This window comes from Fistularia commersonii, chromosome 5 (genome assembly GCF_037954325.1).
Source record: "Fistularia commersonii isolate RoL2024-O1a breed Wild chromosome 5, RoL_Fcom_v1.0, whole genome shotgun sequence".
Lineage (NCBI taxonomy): Eukaryota > Metazoa > Chordata > Actinopteri > Syngnathiformes > Fistulariidae > Fistularia > Fistularia commersonii.
The window spans coordinates 20,410,301-20,428,066 of NC_141288.1; the positions used below are offsets into that span (position 1 = coordinate 20,410,301).

A 17,766-nucleotide genomic window follows, 5' to 3' on the forward strand; every position below is an offset into this window, starting at 1 on the left:
TTTATGACGTATAAAAGAGAGAGTGAATGTTGTGTTTCTCTGTAAAACGAGTTAATGATTGAATGTTTGAACGTCTCTATGACTCCTGGATGGTTGAAGGGACGGGAGAATAATCATATATATCATGTGTGAATGAGTGAGTGAATGAATGCGTGTCTCTATAGGTGACCATGTGATTGGCCGGTCCAAGGTGAGCCCCGCCTGTCGCCCAATCACAGCGCGGCCAGGCTCCGGCCTCGAGATGATGGAGAAATTCATTTTCCAGTAATATATTTCCATCCTGGCTTCTTCTGAAGCCTAATTTGCCAAAATGCCATTTTCGCTGCAGAGTGGATTAACACGGCCACGCCGCTACCTGGGTTTAGGACCCGTCAGCGGTGGTCATCTCCAAAACTAGCCTAGCGGCCAGAAAGCTAATACCTGAAGATTTATACACCGGTGGGGAGAAAACTACAAACATGGAGGCGCTTTTGAGGCATCGGATAAAAGATAAACACAAGTGTTAGCCGCGCTACGGTGTGCCGCGCCAGTTTTGTGTCGACCGCTGGAAATATCTTCAGCCCTTTTACCACAATATTTGCTTTTTTTTTTAGCATCAACCTCATTCCCCTCTAAACAACAAAAAAATAAATAAAAATAAAAATAAATAAATACAGTCAGAGCCGCAAACAAAAGAAAACACACATAAGCTAAATGCTAACGCTAACTCCACCTGCATTGTTCTCATCTCATTCTCATCTCATTAAACACAAAAAAAAATAACCATGGAAATGTAAATACAGTCCTGGACACATGCACACACACACACACACACACACACACACACACACACAGCACACTAATTCTATAGAATGCGGAGGGTTTGGATTAATAACACTTAAAGAGACCAACTGCGACGGCCACACACACACAGATACACACACACACACACACACACACACACACACACACACACACATAGCGTGTAACAGCTGTGGGAGTCCCTCCTCCTCCTCCTCCTCTGACCCAGATCCCTGATGATGGGATGGACTCCTGGTGCTCCATCCCATCTTCTCCCAGTGCGCATGAACTGGCTCGTCTCGGCTTCACGCCAACACGACGTCTCCATAGAAAGCAGGATTTCACCGCTTCTCCAACTCCACGACACACCGAGAAAAACGCGCTTTTCTTCAACGAGCGACCCCTCACACACACACACACACACACACGCCACCACGCGCAGGAAATCAGATGAACGCATGAATCCCCAAAAACACCTCACACAGCAAGAAGAGCTGGAGGTGATGGTCACCTCAGGACCCATTCCTTCTGCATCGCCATGGAGACTCTATCTTCTCATGTCAACACACTCTCATGACCTGCTGATTACCGCACATACTGTACATATATACACTGGTTATAATGTGTATATATATACTTTGTACATACTATATGTACTCTGCACATACTGTATATATATATATATATATATACATATGAAAAAATATTTAAACATTATGATAAAGTTCTTTATCTTCTGTAATGCAATTAAAAAAACAAAAATGACTTTTTCAAAATATTCTAATATTTTGAGATTGGATTTTTGAGTTTTTTTTAAGATGTAAGCCATAATCAGCAATATTTAAAAAAATAAAAAGGCTTGCAATATTTCAGCTGATTTGTAATGAATTCAGAATGTGTGACATTTCTGTTTTTTGTAATTGCATTACAGAAGATAAAGAAATTCATCACGATATTAAAATTTTCTGAGACTGTAAATGTACAAACTCTACATAGACACACACTGTAGATTCTGTGTGTGTGTCTATATATATGTATATATGCACTGTACATACTGTGATACACATCCCCGCTGTACCTTAAATATGATGCATAAGTGTGTATATATTATCTTTTTATAGAGAGATAAGTCGAATCATTTGTAGAATAAATTCTGGGATTCCCAGATGTTGTTTTCATTTTCCCCAGAAAGTATGAATAAAAAACATAAAGACATACTTTTGCGTTGTATCTCATGGAAAGTCCCGTCCTCTTAGTTTGACATTCTACCGCTGAGAAGATCTGGGAGCCAAAAGCCCTGCAGGCGCGTTCATCTGCAAAGTTTGACTTTGCTCTGAGGCTGAATCAGGGACGGAGCTCCTTCCCAGGACGGAGATGTTCGAAAAGCGTCACTCACCTCCTCGGCTCTGCCTCCGAACAGAAGACGCGCCTTCAGCCGAGCAGCTCTGGAAGTCTGGGAGCGGAAAACAAACAAGGGACGTGAACGTATCGACCAAATCCTGCTGGTGGAGAAACAACGACTGACGTCCAAACCTGGTGAGGTTCTTCTGGAGAGAGGGAGCAGATCCTGGAGACCACCTCCCATCAGCTGCCCTCTGGGACTGCAAGGGTGCTTTGGACTGACTGTGCAAACTGAAGACCCGCCTCTCCAGCCAGGAACACACACACACACACACACACACACACACACACACACACACACCAAAACCATTGATTACTCCAAGAAAGGTATAATAGTCAGCCTTTACTTTCAGCTCCATCAGCTCATCCAGAGGTCTGGATCATCCAGGTTTCCCAGTCAGTAGGTGTGTGTGTGTGTGTGTGTCTGACATGTCATCTATTTCCGTGTTAATCACACACACACACACACACACAGGGTTAGACACAGTCTATAAGCAGCTGAATGAGTAGAAACCAGCAATAAGTTACAAAAATATCAAAAGTGACATCGATATTAGCATCCGTTCATAATAATTACCTGTTTTAAATGATCTAGAACTGTTTTACCGTAACATTTTGATCAAATCTTCCCACAAACCAGTCGGAAATACCTGAAGTCGGCACAGAACGAGCTCAAATGCAATAAGTGATGGAAAAGGCGTCGTCAGTAAAATCAGCGGACGTGAGAGATGAAGAAGATCCTTCGCTGGATCTTAAAAGCGTCTTACTTTGGGTGAATTTAAAAAGACGTCCGTCCACGCCGGTGGCAGGAAGGAAGGAGGGCAAGGCCCCCCCCCCGGCTCTTCCGCCTCCGAGCGATAAGACCCTCGTTTCCCGTCTGCGGCCATCAGCGGACCCGTTGACAGAAACCTTCGGCTTCAAAATGTCGTCCAGATCCGGGGGTCTCTGAAACGGGACCCGCGGTTTGGTTTCCATCAGAGCTCTGCAAGGCAAACGCAGAGGAAGTAAAACACGCCGGACGAGCTGCTCATTTCTATTTTCTGGAGCTTTAGCTCATCTCGGAACCAGAAGGGCGGTCTTCTGGGCCGCCCGAGAACCTGGAGTCCGGTTCCACAGAGCCGTGGGAGGAAACCCGTCCGAAGACGTCCTTGCAGGCGTGGCTCGATCTCCTGCCGCTGTTAGCATGTAGCTGTTAGCGCTGGTGGAGGCAGAAGGCCGTCTGCCTCCAGCTGAGATCAGTCCCGGGTTTCTGCAGGGGTTTCCTCGGCGCCAAGCGCTGGAGACGTACGGTTCCTGCAGACCATCTAAAAGCGTGTGGTCCAGGCCTAAAAGTTGCTAGAAAAACCTGTAATTTGGAGGCTTGGAAAGAAAACCCGACTCCTTTTCTTCTCCAAAGGAGCCGTGGAACACTCCGAGCCGTGAGCGCAGAACCAAACCAAATGCCGCTTAAGAGTTCCTGCGAGTCTTTCGGTCCCGACACTAAGTGGGAAAGATCTCTACAAAAAAAAAAAAAAAAAAAAAAGTCCTCGGGGGCGTGGCTTGATCTCTTGCCGCTGTTAGCATGTAGCTGTTAGCGCTGGTGGAGGCAGAAGGCCGCCTGCCTCGAGCTTCTGCAGGGGTTTCCTCTGCGCCAAGCGCTCACTCCTGGGCTGGAGATGTACGGTTCCTGCAGACCATCTAAAAGCATGCGGTCCAGGCCTAGAAGTCGCTAGAAAAACCTGTAATTTGGAGGCGTAGAAACAAAACCCGCCTCCTTTTCTTCTCCAAAGGAGCCGTGGAACACTCCGAGCCGTGAACGCAGAACCAAACTAAATGCCGATTGGAGTTCCTGCGAGTCCTTCGGTCCTGACACTAAGTGGGAAAGATCTCCACGGCCTGCGCCTGGAGAGCGGCGGAGCGTGGCGGATGCAGCCGAGCGCTCGGAGGTCTTTGAACGTCGGGCCGCAGGAGTTAATGGAAAGTGGGTTTTCATTAGCGCCGGCCCTGTAGGAGCGGGAAGATTAATCGCCGTGGAGACGGAATGATGATATTGATGGTGCGGCTCAATGATGGGGCACTAAAATAATAAGAGGGCCTGAGAACGGTGCGTTCGCTGTCTGCCGGACATTTAACCGCTTCACTCAATAACAGGGAAAATAAGCAGAGGACGGCGTGGAGGTGCAGGGATTAGAGCTTCTGCCTTCCAGCCAGAAGGTCCCTGCTTGGATTCCCACAGGGAGGTCTTCGTGTAGACGTCTGCGTGGGGTTCCTCAGGGTTCTCCGGGTTCCTCAAACAGAACACATGCAGGGGGTTCACTGGAGATCCTACGTGGATTAGCAGTGCAGCTAATAAATAAATGAATGAATCAGACAAAACTGAAAACACCAAGATAGTCTCAGATGTTTGAGAACATTTAATATCCAATTAAAATATATTCAATTTGACGCGAAAGGATTCGTGACAAAACCTCCGGCGGTCGTTCCGCCGTCGGGTCTCATTGTCCTCCGGAGACGCTCAGCTGCTCGGGTTCTCCTGCGAGAACATCTAGGGTTCTGCTCCGCTAGAAAAATAAACTGTTCTCGAGCTGCTGCTCTGAGTTCTCCGGTTGCCGTGGCGACAGCCAATAAGTGTCAGCTCCTCACCCCCACCCGAAACATTTGATTTGATATAATTATTGCAAAATATATTTTTCTGGCTCTTTGTGTGACCAGACCTGGTTGTGCGTGGAACGTGCCGCCCATAATCCAATCGTTTGATCAATAAATTGATCGTCAAAGTGTGTGTGTGTGTGGTTCTGTGGGAGGGAATCTGCTGTAAATCTTTTTCTCCAATGTTTTGCTCACAGATGTAAAAAAATAAAAAATAAAAATAAATAAAATAAACCTCAACGGGTAAAACTGGAATTCTTCTCCATCAAATAAACAACAGGTTGCGGTTTTAAATGTCCCGAAGCAGCAGCAGCAGCAGCAGCAGCTCGTGACGTGCAACGTAATATATTATATATAATATATATATATAATAAGTGCTGAATCCAACTAAACCTTTTCTCCAGCCTTGCTGTGGACGGGGCTGAGCGGCGAGGCTTCCTTCCCTTTGGGGAAACAAAACATAAGAAAAGAATAAAATGCAACGTGGCTACATCTGCTGGTAACAGGCCGTGCATGTGTGTGTGTGTGTGTGTGTGTGTGTGTGTGTGTGTGTGTATGAGGGGTCGACTCCAACACCATTTGATTATTAACACCTTTCCCTTTGATTGACAGCGGGCGAAGATGCGGTTTGTTCCAGAAACGAGTGTGTTTGACCTCCAGAGCGGCGACTGACGGGCTGGAAAAGGAGGAGGAGAAGGTCTGACAGCTTCAGTCGCTTTGAAATTAAAAACAAGCCTGCGGTTGATTTGCTGTCGGAGCCGTCCTGTTGCTGAACCACCTGTCGGGCTGTTTTTAAAAAAAAAAAAAACAAAAAAAAAAAAAACGGCGTGGAGTGGGCGACCCGGCGATTGAGATCCAGATCTGAGACGGACTCGGCGGCCGGAGGTGGAGGTGGAGGTGGAGCTGGAGGTCCTCAGTACTTGTCGCTGGGGTCGTGCGTGAACTTGCTGATGTAGGCTTTGTGGATGGCGTCCAGGAAGGCGCTGTCCGTCTGAAAGGCATGAACGCAGTGTTCAGCCACTTCCTGTCACACCGAAAAACCTAGATTTCCCAAGCGGATCCGGAAACAGATTACAGGATAAAACCCGTGCGCGGCGCTGAAACAACTCACTACCATGAAAATGCACTGGAAACTGTTGATGCAACTGCACTTTCAGACTGCAATCCCTTTTTTTTTTGTTTTTTTGCAACTGCACCTCACTTTAAAAAGCCTTGAACATCTCCCTCAGCATTAGCTGTCATTGTTCTCTGCGACAAATGACAGCGGACCCTCACTTTTCACTGGAGTTCCGTTTCGAGACATAGAGACGGGACCATTTTAATGGTAATTAAAGATAAATTAACACTCAACCATTTACCAACCTCCTGCAAACTGTTATCGACCCACCATCCGCTGGGTTACGCTTCTTCTAGAGTACACTAAACACGTCTGGATAATTGTAACGTACAATAAATAAACATGCTTTTGTCTGTTGAAGTCAAAGGTCACATGTTTCTTCCTGTAATCTGCAATCCAGCATTTTCCATTTTTACAATTATTTTGTCTCGCCATCGGCCATTTTGCTGTTTTCCTGAAGCTTAAGGTCGCCGTCTTCCTAATGTTAGCTTCGTCTTTCTTAATGTAACGAACCGTAGATTCGTTTGTGCTGTAACAGCTTCTGCCTTCCTTTTACATATCGAGACGTTTTATCTTTTCATCGACGGTCAGCATCTAATTCCCTATCAGATCTGGCGTGGGTTAAAGAATAGGAGCGAGAATTCACCAAGTTGGATATTTTTGTTTGGCAAATGAGATCTTGTATTTTAGCAAATTAATGTTTTATTTAATCTTATTTTTTACAGTTTTTTTTTTTTCTTCTTCAGCTAGACCAGACCAGGGCATCTTCCAGCCCGCGGCCACATTGGCCCATTTTTGCTTTTTTCTGCAACTCCCAAACTATTTCCTCTGAATATCTTAACAAGTAGTTTTAATCATTATTGAATTTAGAAACTCCTTATTTTTTTCCCTTTTGTTTAGTTTTGTATGGATGATTACATACAAAATAATGTCAGTAGATTAATATGATCATGGATGATTTTAAAGTTGTAATAAAAAGTCAAAAAAATTCCAAATTTAAATTCCATGATACCTAGTTGGCACGCGGAAAAAAAAGAAATAAGAAATGTGGCCCGACAGCTGAAATAACTGCCCACCCCTGGGCTAGAATATGGCTAATTCATCACAAAAATGTTTTTTTTCCAAAAAACGCTAAAGAGCAATAAACTGGAAGAACTGAATGACAAAAGAAATCTGCAAAATAGTGAGGGGCGCGAAAGCCAAACCGCAAAGTAGCGAGTTTCCACTGCATTTATAATTTCTTGCACTTTTGCACAATGGCTCTTAGAGTAACGCTATTTCGACGCCCTGAATGCGTGAACGCGGGCCAGTACTGGCAGCGAAGTCCACGTAGACTTTTGATATCGACGATTCGACGTCCCGCTCTGACCTGGACCAGGTGCAGCAGGCAGGCCTGCAGCTGGCTCCTGGACAGAACCCGGAGCTCCTCCGCGTGCCGGCGGCCCGGCCGACTCGGGCCGTCGTCATGGGAGACCGGCGGGTTGCCGCCGCCGCCGCCGCCGCCGGACTTGGCCTGAGTGAAGACGCTGGGCGAGAGGAGCAGGGTCGGGGCCACGGTGGCGGGAATTCTCTGCGGGGAGATGACCTGGGAGGAGAGGAGGCGCCGCAGAACATCTGAGATACGTCCGTCACACCCGGGAGAACGGAGGAGATCTCAGAGGTCTTACCTGAAACTGGAGCGCCGCTTTTTGCCCGGCGGTGGCCGCCGTCTGCCCCCCGCCCCGACCCTGGCCGGGCCCCAGGAAGCGGGGCGCCAGCGTGGGGCAAAGCCGCGGAGGGTCGTGGTGGACCAGGCTCTGCTCCTGCTGAACCAGCTGGAGCTTCTGGAGCAGCTCGTGAGGAGACACCACACCTGGCACGCCTGGCCGGAGAGAAGACGACAAGTAAGACGCTTTTCGGAGTTTCACCGAGGACATTTGAAGAAGAATCAGAAGAATCAGACACCTTGGAGGCTTTGCATGCCGTAAACCTTGGATGGCAGCAAACCTGCGACGGTAGGAAAACATCAATTTTATTTACAATTCCTCCATGAAGCCTCGGCGGTCGCCTTTGGACGTTTTTTAAAAAGAAACGGACACTCACCGGTTCCCTGCGCGGGCGGAACCGACTGGCCGCCGGCTTGGGCCGGCCTGAACATCACCTGCTGGCTCTGCTGCTGCTGCTGGAGGTGGGAGCAGGACAGCGGGTTCACTGGACGGGGGCCGGCGGGGGAAAAAGAACCGGACCCACTTTGGAAGAGTCTTTTGATGGGGTCCGAATGCTGCGGCTGCTGCTGGTGATGGGGGCAGTGCTGCTGCTGCGGCTGCTGCTGCTGCTGCTGGTACATGTGCTGGTGGTGATGGTGGTGATGGTGATGGTGGTCCAGCGGCAGCCCGTTGTCACACAGCCGGTTCTCGGGGGACTCGGACACGGTCTGCAGCACCCCTCCCACGGCCCCGGCCCCCCGCTGGCCCTGCATCAGCTTCTGGATGGCCGGGCAGTGCTGCTGCTGCTGCTGCTGCTGCTGCTGCTGCTGCTGGGGTACCGAGCTGGGCGCGCCTGTGGCTCTGCCCCCGGCGACCTCCTTCGCCAGCTGTCCCGCCATCCTGTCCGTGTACCCCGCCGGGGCGCCGCTCCCCGCTTTGCTGGCTGCTGCCGAACCCGAACCCTGCGCCGAATCGTAGGTCAGAGTGCGAACCACGGCCGGGCGGCCGGGTTTCCTCGCCGGGGCCGCTTTGGACGCCTGGGAGCCAAACAGGGTGGCCAGGGAGAGAGACTGCGGCTCGGCGGCGTCGCCGTCCTGGACGGGACGAGACGGGGAAAAAGTGAAAACAGCCGTAGCGCCATCTCGGTTTGGGGTTCGAGAGAGTTCCGGTGTAAAACAGACCTGAGCGCTCGGCTTCACAGGGATGGGTTTGATCAGGTTGGGGTTGCCGTACAGGACGCTGCTGCCGCCAAACTCCTTGGGCTCGCCTGTCGATTTTTCCTGAAGGAGGGGCGGCATAAGAGAGCTGCATCCACGCATGTGTGTGCGTGTGTGTGTGTGTGTGTGTGCACCTTGTCATACTCCGTGTGCGCTTTGGTCAACATCTGGATAATGTCTACCGCCTTCCCCTCACCCCGTCCCCCTCCCGGCGACAGCCAGCCGCCCTGAGACTGCGCCAGGGCCTGCTCCTGCTGGGTCAGACTGTACACACACACACACACACACACACACACACCGCTAACGTCACCTGTTTCATTTGCGGCGAAGCTTGCAGCCACTCACAAATTCATCCTCTGTGCGATCCGCTGACAGTCCCCTTTGTCGTAGAACCAGATCCCGTGGATGACGGCTGCGGCACAGAGAGGGGGGACTTTTTCAGTGCTTTGCATGAAAAGTAAAAATAAGAAAAACGTGCAGCAGAGTCATGTCTCGGCGGACGGTGAGGAGAAAAAAAAATAATCAAGTTATCTAGGGGGATAATGAAAGTGGTTGTTTAATCCCGGGAGTCGTCTAGTAAGGTCAGCAGACGGCAAAATGAGATTGCCGCCCGGCCGCTGCCTCGCAATCGAATGATCGGGAAAAGGCATTATTATCTGTCTGTCTGGGAAACACACGGCTGCGGACGGAGGCCCGGTTGCACAGCCGAACCAAACATTTTACCCCGTTTGCATTCGCCCATGAAAAAAAAAAATACCCAGGAGCCGACGGGTCGGATCCTTTCACCATTTCTCCGTAAAGGAAACAAAGAAAAGGGTTTCTCGGAGGAAAATAAGGAATCAGGATTGCAAAAAAAAAAAAAAAAGCTCCAGATAAGTCACACCTGGAAACACCCCCGAAAAAAGCCGGACTCATTATCTCCTGGATCTGGAGGTGGCTTCGGCTGAGGACGTGACACTTTACCAGCGCTGAATTAGAAGTGTATTGAAAAATGCTTCTGAAACAAGGAAATAAAAAAACGGTTTCGCATTTTAATGCGGTATTTTAAATTTCTAATTCAGCCGCGTCGGCTGGCCGTCTCCCTCCCTTTGAAGGCGGCCCGGCGCTCATTTCACAAACCCACGCTGGGTTTTTCAATGTCATTAAAAACAAAAACTGTGCAGTCTTGGGCAGCTGGTAGTTCTCAGTCACAGGCGCCTTCAACAAAAACTCCCTCACACACACACGGACACATACACACACACACACACACACACACACACACACACACACACACACACAGGTTTATGGTCAGTATTCATGTTGGGGATGACCGCGATTGCTTAAAATCGTGCCGTATTCATTCATTCATCCTGCGTTCAGGGTGGTGGAGCCTATCCCGTCTGTGATTGGGCGAGAGGCCTGTCAATCACAGGGCCAGGCACACAGCCGTACAAGCGTTCACCCTCTCAGAGTCTATTATGAACCTTCTTTGTGTGTTCGGGCACGGAAAAGACACGGAAAGAACATGGAAAATGTGGTTTCCTGCCGTGGGCCTTCTCACTGTGGGCGCTCACCTCCACGCCGCCCGTCCTGCTGGATATAAAGCAGCCAGTTTCTACGTCCCTGGATGATTCCAGATGTTTGAGTTTCTACTCCACGCATGGAGAACACTCGGGAGGACCTGCTGGAGTTGCGCTCTACTAAACGCTAGTTGAAATCACTGCTGCTTCTCATCGTTGCTACCGAGTTTCCCTCCACGGGTGCGGTTAGCGCGACGCTAAAACATCACCGATGTCGTCGCGTCGGAGACGATCGCACATTCCCACGCAGGCAGACGCGCAAAAAAAATACACTCAAACGCATACTTGGCTACAGCTAGGTTAGACAAGTCACTGAGGTCACTGTGGATGGAGGGAACACACAAGAGAGGGAGAGGCAGGCACACACACACACACACACACTCAAGCGCGCACACACACACACATTTAAGTTGAGCCTGGGAAAGTCAGTCCAGTACCAAATAAGAAACTGCAGTGGGAGACAGCCCTGGTGGAGCCACAGCTACTTAGCGTTCACTTGGGATGAGTCAAATTGACAGAGACGGCCGAAAACAAGGAGGCTGGAGAAGAAGAAAAATAACCCGCTTCGAGTCGCCGGAGAGCTTTAGCGTGAAACAGCACAGCTGGGCGGCAATCTGGGCTCGGCTTAATCTCCGGGAGGACCGAGGAGGCTCGCAGGGAGGGGGTAGGAGAGGAGACGTCCTGATGTCGTCCACGACCTCCACGTGACAGGGAACTTCCGGCGGAGCGAGAGAGCCTGCGAAGGCGAGCGAGGGCGGGAAGGGGAGCGGCGGAGGGGTTAATCTCTGCAGAGATAGGACACCAGGGCCACCAGAGTCCCCCGCTGGAGCGCGAGGGTGAACTTCCACGCTGAGGAGCACGTCCGGAGACGTAGGACGCCCTCGTCGCGGCCGGACGAGCGGACGCTGAACGCCAGCGGATCTGAGACTCAGCGTGGACCTCCACACCGCTTTTGATGCTTCAAAAGACCTCTTTAACCACCAGAGACTTTCTGTGGGACACACGTTCACCTTCAGAGCTTCTCAGCATCTCCCGCGGTCTCGGCTGCTCCGCCGCCAGAGTGCAAAGAGGACATTTTTACCCGCTTTTCCATGTTTGGGCTTCGCTCGCGCTGCAAAGCTGCAGATGCTTAAGACACGTGTGGCCAAACACTTTTCAAAGAATACCTCCAAGGTCTAAACATACTCCGAGATGGATTTGTTGTGTTTATGCGAGCCCTGATGGAAACCGCTGAATTCTTTTCCTTCTGAGCGGCGTGTTGGAGATCCATTAGATCGAGCGTCTCGACAGCTTTACTGGATATTTTTCGCCGGCGTGCGCAGCCATGCTGAGGGGCCTGTTCCAGAGGAAACCCAAGCACGAGAGGCTGGAAGAAGAGCCGGAGGTCAGATTCAAAGGCCTGCTGGTGTCAGAGACCAACCTGGGATACACGTACGTCCGACCAGGAGGTAAGACGTTGTCGGAAAAACTAAACTGGGATGAGGTGACGTAAAGCCGAGTATGGATGCGAAGGGGTTTCACTCACTGAGGCACTTATGTGGAAATAAATAGTCGGTAAAGAAAAAAAAAAAAAGCCGAGAGGAAACGGCAAAGGTCCTCTTTAGGTGTTGACAAGGTTGAAAGCAAAGCGGTTCTTCTGGCGCTCCCTCGACCCGCTCGCGCTGTACTGCTGGTCCCCGAGTCCCGCTCCGTGATGCGTCCAGACAAGTGTATTTTTAGCCCCTCTTAGTGCCAACTGCCGTTCCAGGAAGTTATGGCAAGGCCGAGAGCAAAAAAATGTTTGTCTACTGATAAGGTCCCGTGACCCCTCCGCGCAGAGGTCGCCGCGCCTTCAGGCTGGCGGCGTGAGCAGCAGAACGGTCTGAGGGACCAGACGTTCAACAGCGAAAAACACCAACATCACTGACATGAGTAACCAGCCCGTCAAACATGCCTGGATCTGGTAAAAGTGCAAGTTAAGACCGCTTATAAGTTGACCGATTCCGTTTTTGGTTCGCGCAAACGGCAGCGACGTCCGAACGTGCGTCACTTGAGCAGTGAAAACACCGGAAGGGAACCATTAGAAGAAAAATTTGATGACACAACTCCTTTTTTTAAATCATTCATTCAGCATCTGCAGCGTTCATCCTGGTTCCTGAGGCGGTTTCTGTCCCAGCTGGGGTTGGGCCAGTGGCGGGGTTCACCCTGGACCCGCTGCCATGGAGACATACAACCATGTCTGGATGATTGATGGTCTCCAGTGAAACCTCCTGTGGGAGGAACCAGGAGAACCCTGTGGAACCCCTTCGTAAAACAGAATAATAGTGTTTGAAACGGATGATCGCTTAATGACTCGGAGAGGAAAAGGATTAAGCCGCCGTCGTTTCTCGGAGCTGGATCGACGGGATCGCGGCGGACCCGAGGAACCCTGCGGTATCTAAACACCAAGCGCATTCCACCTGCCTCGGCGAGGCGTGAGGGAGCAGGACGCCGGCGGGCCTGTTTACGCTATCAGTAAACGTCGAGGTGTATCTAATCTCCTCTGGCTGCTTCTGTGGTCCATGTGTGTGTGTGTGTGTGTGTGTGTTTGAGAGCCACGTGAAGGTCCAAGAAGGGTACAGGCTGATAAAATGGAAGACACCGGAATATCTCTCCTCCTTATATGGTGCCACAAAATCCCAGTAAAATGAGACGGATGCTGTTTATACCTCTATCTGCTTGGGATACAACTGTCTAAATCTGATCACTGCCTTCCGTGAAGGCCACCATCAAACGATGGTTATGACAGCGACGCCCCGGCCCAGACCTCCACCCCAGGAAGTCCGAGTAATTTCCCCCCCGAACATTTACGCAAGATGAAAATCCTGGATAGTCGCCATTTCATTAGATTTTGGTTGCTGTAGACGAACTACGGATGATCTGGTAGCCTCTGCCTGACTCAATACTCCTCATATTTTTAAGCGTACTGCCAAGAAACACCGGTGAAGACTTGTGACAAAAAGATGCGCACCATATTTACAGATTTATAAACCAGCTTGATTCCATTTTTTTTTCTTTTTCGGTAGTCGCAGAGCCTGAATTATAGCAATTTCGGCATCGTGGGCGTACCTCGGGTTTATTACACCTTATTAAACCGGATCTCCAATGACAGCACCCTGGTATTGACAGTTACTACTCATCAAATATCGTGCCGATTGCCGAGCGCTAAACTTGTTTGCCGAGGTGTTAAAACAAACAGAAAAAATAGAGAGCGTGCATGTGGGTTCTTACAACGTGCGTTGCGATAAAGCAAGAAGGGGTCCTGGAGCTGGAAGTCCAGATCTTTGGTGATGGGCTCCGTCAGGTTCTCCATACTCAGTCTGTTCATGATGGTGAAGCCGTGTTTGGGAGACGCCAGCCTAAAAACACAACATGGACACGGCAGTCAGTTTCCACGACAGTGAAAAAAAAGGGAAATATTAATTTGAACATGACATGCACGTTGTTGCGATGTTAACGGAAAAATGTTAGATTATCAAAACAAGGCAACTGTGGGATTTGTTCCTTGTTATTATTAGTAGGCAAGAATGGATGCAGGATTTGAAGCAGCTGTCTCACCTTGTGTATATGAAAAGGGTACCTTCCACTTGTGTTTTCTCCTGCAATGCAAAAATAAATCAATCACTAAAGAAAGAGCGAAGCCAGATATTATCGATTAGAAAGTTTAAATGACAAAACAATCCGCGAGTCAACAGTTGGAAATACTTGCACCGAGTTTTTACTCGGATCCGGAGCAGCACGGTTAACTCCATTTGTCATTTTCCTTCTCTGGAACCGAGCTGCAGAATTCCCAAAATTGCCACCGTGAAAAAACTCAATTTAAATCCAATAATCGATCAAACTTCGGTGACACGTCCTGCAAGTCCGTATCAGCGATAAAGCGCGCCTCGCAGCAGTGATGACGATGCTAAGCTAACCCCCCCCCCCACGGGACTCCCTAAACTGAAGTTTGGACGTACCCACTCGTTTGCCCTGTTGTTATAAGTATAAAGGGCAACTTGACTTGCGACGTCCACGATATTGTTGATGTAAGGATCCTGTCGTTGCAAAGCAGCCAGACTTATGTCGAGCCCTTTGGCGGGGGGACAGCTGCTGCCGCCCGCTGAAGTAGCTGTCATTGTTCCCTATGGAGATGCTAGCTAGCTACCTAGCTAGCTACTTGCTAGCTACTTGCTAGCTACTTGCTAGCTACCTAGCTTCCGAGGCTAACGGTTAGCGAAAATAAAATGCGTAAAACCGCTGCGACGCCCGGATCGGAGCGGCGGGGAGAACCGGAGGAGACGCCGGTGAGCGTTTGGCCGAAAACGGAGCTGAAAAGTCGGATGGCGTGAAGAGTTTCCGCTTCCAAACTGTCAAGAGCGACTTTTGGTCAAAGCGTAAATGTAAACAAGCAGACAGAAGCAATCGATCGGAAGCATCGACGAGGCCAGGATGAGCAATCGAGTCGGAGAAATTTATCGATTTCATTTCCATTTCTCAGAACGAAAATATCAGGATAAACAGACTGCGCTTTATTGAAACTGAAAAACGGATTATTATGATGTATTTTGCTTTTTTTTTTTTCTTCTTCTTTTCCTTTGGGCTTTTCCCTTCAGGGATCTCCACAGGGAATCCAGCTTCTTCATCTAACCCTGTTCTCTGGGTCGAGCCTCGAGGTCGCAGAGATGCTGAGCTTCTCTTTGACTCTCCCTCTTCTTCCTCTTGATCTCTCCTGCTTGGCAGCTCCTCCTTCAGCAACCTTCACGATAGTTTGGACATGAACAGAGGACTGTTCATATCCAAACCATCTCAGTCATCACTTTGTCTCAGTCATACATGTCCTGCACCCCTGTGACAAAGTCTTCTTTTCCTTTGGGCGTTTCCCTTCAGGGGTCTCCACAGTGAGTCCGCCTTCTTCATCTAACCCTAATCTCTCCGTCAACTAATATATTCACTCTCCCTCCTCTGTCCATGACCCAACCATCTCTGACCTTCTCTCCAAAACATCTACCATAGGCCGTCCCTCTGATGGACTCATTTCTGATCCTCTCCATCCTGGTCGCTCCCAAAGAGAACCTCAGCATCTTCATCTCTGCGACCTCCAGCTCTGCTTCCTGTCTTTTGGTCATTGTCAGTGTTTGTAGATCATCTCACCACCGTCTCCTCCACCTTTCCTTTCATTCTGGCTGATGTTCTTCTATCTGACACTTTTCTCCACCCATTCCAACCTGCTTGAACCTGTTTCTTTACCTCTATTCCACACTCTCCTGCGCTCTGGACCGTTGACCCTTAAGTTCTTGAAATCCTCCAACTTTTTAACCTTGTTTTATTCAGGTGTTTGCCTTCAATTATACACATTTTCACGTTCCTTATTCTTTTTAGATATCTTCACCTGTATGAAAGCGTCTCATGCGTGCCTCAGTGTGGACTTATGTCTGCAGATGTACAGTTACACTACCCAGCAGCTGCACTAGGTGGCAACAAAGGGATGGATTACACACACATTCTGTGTGTGTGTGTGTGTGTGTGTGTGTGTGTGTGTGTGTGTGTGTGTGTGTGTGTGTGTGTGTGTGTGTGTGAAGCAGCCAAGATGCATTCCCACTATAACATGCGTTTTGTTGCTTTCATGGGATTAGAACACAAAAAACTCAAATATAACATATCCATGCTTAAATGTGCATACAGACATGACTTAAGTTTATTATTTACATGTCATTTCTTCATCAGAGAGCGCTGTGTCATTGCTTTGCTACAGCACGCATGATTCATATCTCTTATACTGATATTTTACCTTTAAAAAAAAAAAAGGCCCAATAACGATTCCTCGAGTCCGCAATCTTATATTTTCATCCGCTCCGGAGTAATGATACTGGCTCGGTAATTAAATTACCCGACTCCCATGAACATCCATGTCAGAGTGTCCTTGAAGGACAGTTCAATCCAATTGCCTGCTTTTAAGCATCACTAGATAGAAATCCTCTTTATGCTCCAAATGCTGGAGTACCTCCATAACTCAGCTGTCTCTTACACCGACTTCCCGGCAGTAGAGCCGCTGCCCAGCTTCTGCGCGTCGTCTCTCGCCGCTGACGCGCTCGGCGACGTGTTCGCCGGACGCCGGCCTAATGCGTTATCCGTCGCCGAGCCGATACCGCAAATATCCATCGAGCGCAGGCGGAGAACCTGCTCGTGATCTACGATGGGATCTACGATGTCGCCACCGCGGCCTGAGGTGCATCCGTGCTACCGCAGCCTCGCTAGCTCAGCCCGTTCACGGGTCGCGCCCTAACCTTGCCGGTCTTATTTATTTGATTCTTGTCATCGCTATTGTCACTCTATTTATATTGTCCTTTAGTTTTGGTTGTCCATGTTTCACTCTTTCTGTTCCTTTATGTTGTCCATTCTTATCCCCCATGTTGTTGTTGTTGTTGTTGTTGTTGTTGTTGTTGTTGTTGTTGTTGTTGTTGTTCTCCCTGCTGTCTATTTACTCGTGGATGTCTTTACTACTTTCTGTCTTTTCACTGTCTATATTTATATTTATATTTATATTTATATTTATATTTATATTTATATTTATATTTATTTTTGACATAACTGTTACGCTGCTGTGACACAAGAATTTCCCCTATAAGGATCAATCTTATCTTATCTTATCTTGTCTTATCTTAATCTTATCTTCTCTTATTTTATCTAAATCTTCTCTTATCTTGTCTTGTCCTATCTTATCTTATATCTTGTCTTAATCTTATCTTATCTTATCTTATCTTATCTTATCTTATCTTATCTTATCTTATCTTATCTTATCTTATCTTATCTTATCTTATATCTTGTCTTAATCTTATCTTATCTTATCTTATCTTATCTTATCTTATCTTATCTTATCTTATCTTATCTTATCTTGTCTTGTCGTGTCTTGTCTTGTCTTATACCTGCTGGGTTTCGTGGTGGACTGTAACACCATGAGGTCAATGCGGAGGAGGGCAGATGTTTCATGATATTTGCACGGATCGGAGATGATCTGACCTTGAGCTTGCTCGGGCATTGATGGGTGAGAAGTGTGTGCAAGCAGGCACGGGTCTGAATAATTAGCGGTAGCAATCTATAGCGTCCGCAGGAACGACGGTGGCCCGGAGGGCAGAGCGGCGCAGTAAATGGGAAATATATAGCCTGTCTGAAGGGTTCTGTCTGGATCCTTTATCTGCCTGCGCTTCGGGTGGAGACGTACAATTCTTCTCGGAGCCCTTAATCAGACTTAATGTATATTGCAAACCTTATTCATTTAGGAGCGGGTGGCCTTAAAAGCCTTCGGTACGATACACTTCAACACCGGGGAGAAATAACAGCCACTTGATTATGGTCACTAAGCAGCGGCGGCGCTGTTA

General features: G+C 48.7%; 1 protein-coding gene across 4 annotated transcripts; it reads right to left on the minus strand.

Annotated features, from left to right (window-relative positions):
- Positions 1-4,559: 4,559 nt before the first annotated feature.
- On the minus strand, positions 4,560-14,793 carry dcp1b (decapping mRNA 1B). Of its 4 annotated transcripts, XM_086147297.1 has the most exons (11): positions 14,368-14,793; positions 13,967-14,007; positions 13,640-13,767; positions 9,174-9,240; positions 8,963-9,092; positions 8,793-8,891; positions 8,009-8,705; positions 7,871-7,912; positions 7,594-7,787; positions 7,296-7,511; positions 4,560-5,800 (listed from the first exon to the last, which is right to left on the minus strand). In XM_086147297.1, exons 1-11 carry the CDS (start codon positions 14,524-14,526, stop codon positions 5,723-5,725), a joined length of 1,851 nt encoding a protein of 616 aa, XP_086003423.1. In that variant the 5' UTR covers positions 14,527-14,793; the 3' UTR covers positions 4,560-5,722. The 4 variants fall into 4 exon arrangements, with proteins under 4 accessions (XP_086003423.1, XP_086003425.1, XP_086003426.1 ...); XM_086147299.1 differs by lacking the exons at positions 13,640-13,767; positions 13,967-14,007; positions 14,368-14,793 and adding an exon at positions 11,916-12,043; XM_086147300.1 differs by lacking the exons at positions 13,640-13,767; positions 13,967-14,007; positions 14,368-14,793 and adding an exon at positions 10,951-11,957.
- Between the last annotated feature and the right edge of the window lie 2,973 nt (positions 14,794-17,766).

Excerpts from the sequence above, each read along its gene's own strand:
- dcp1b (XM_086147297.1), bottom strand. The coding sequence starts at position 14,526 with ATGACAGCTACTTCAGCGGGCGGCAGCAGCTGTCCCCCCGCCAAAGGG. Across the intron at positions 14,008-14,367 it reads ACAACAGGGCAAACGAGTGG|GAGAAAACACAAGTGGAAGG; the intron begins GTACGTCCAAAC and ends TTTGCATTGCAG. Across the intron at positions 8,892-8,962 it reads CGCACACGGAGTATGACAAG|GAAAAATCGACAGGCGAGCC; the intron begins GTGCACACACAC and ends CCCCTCCTTCAG.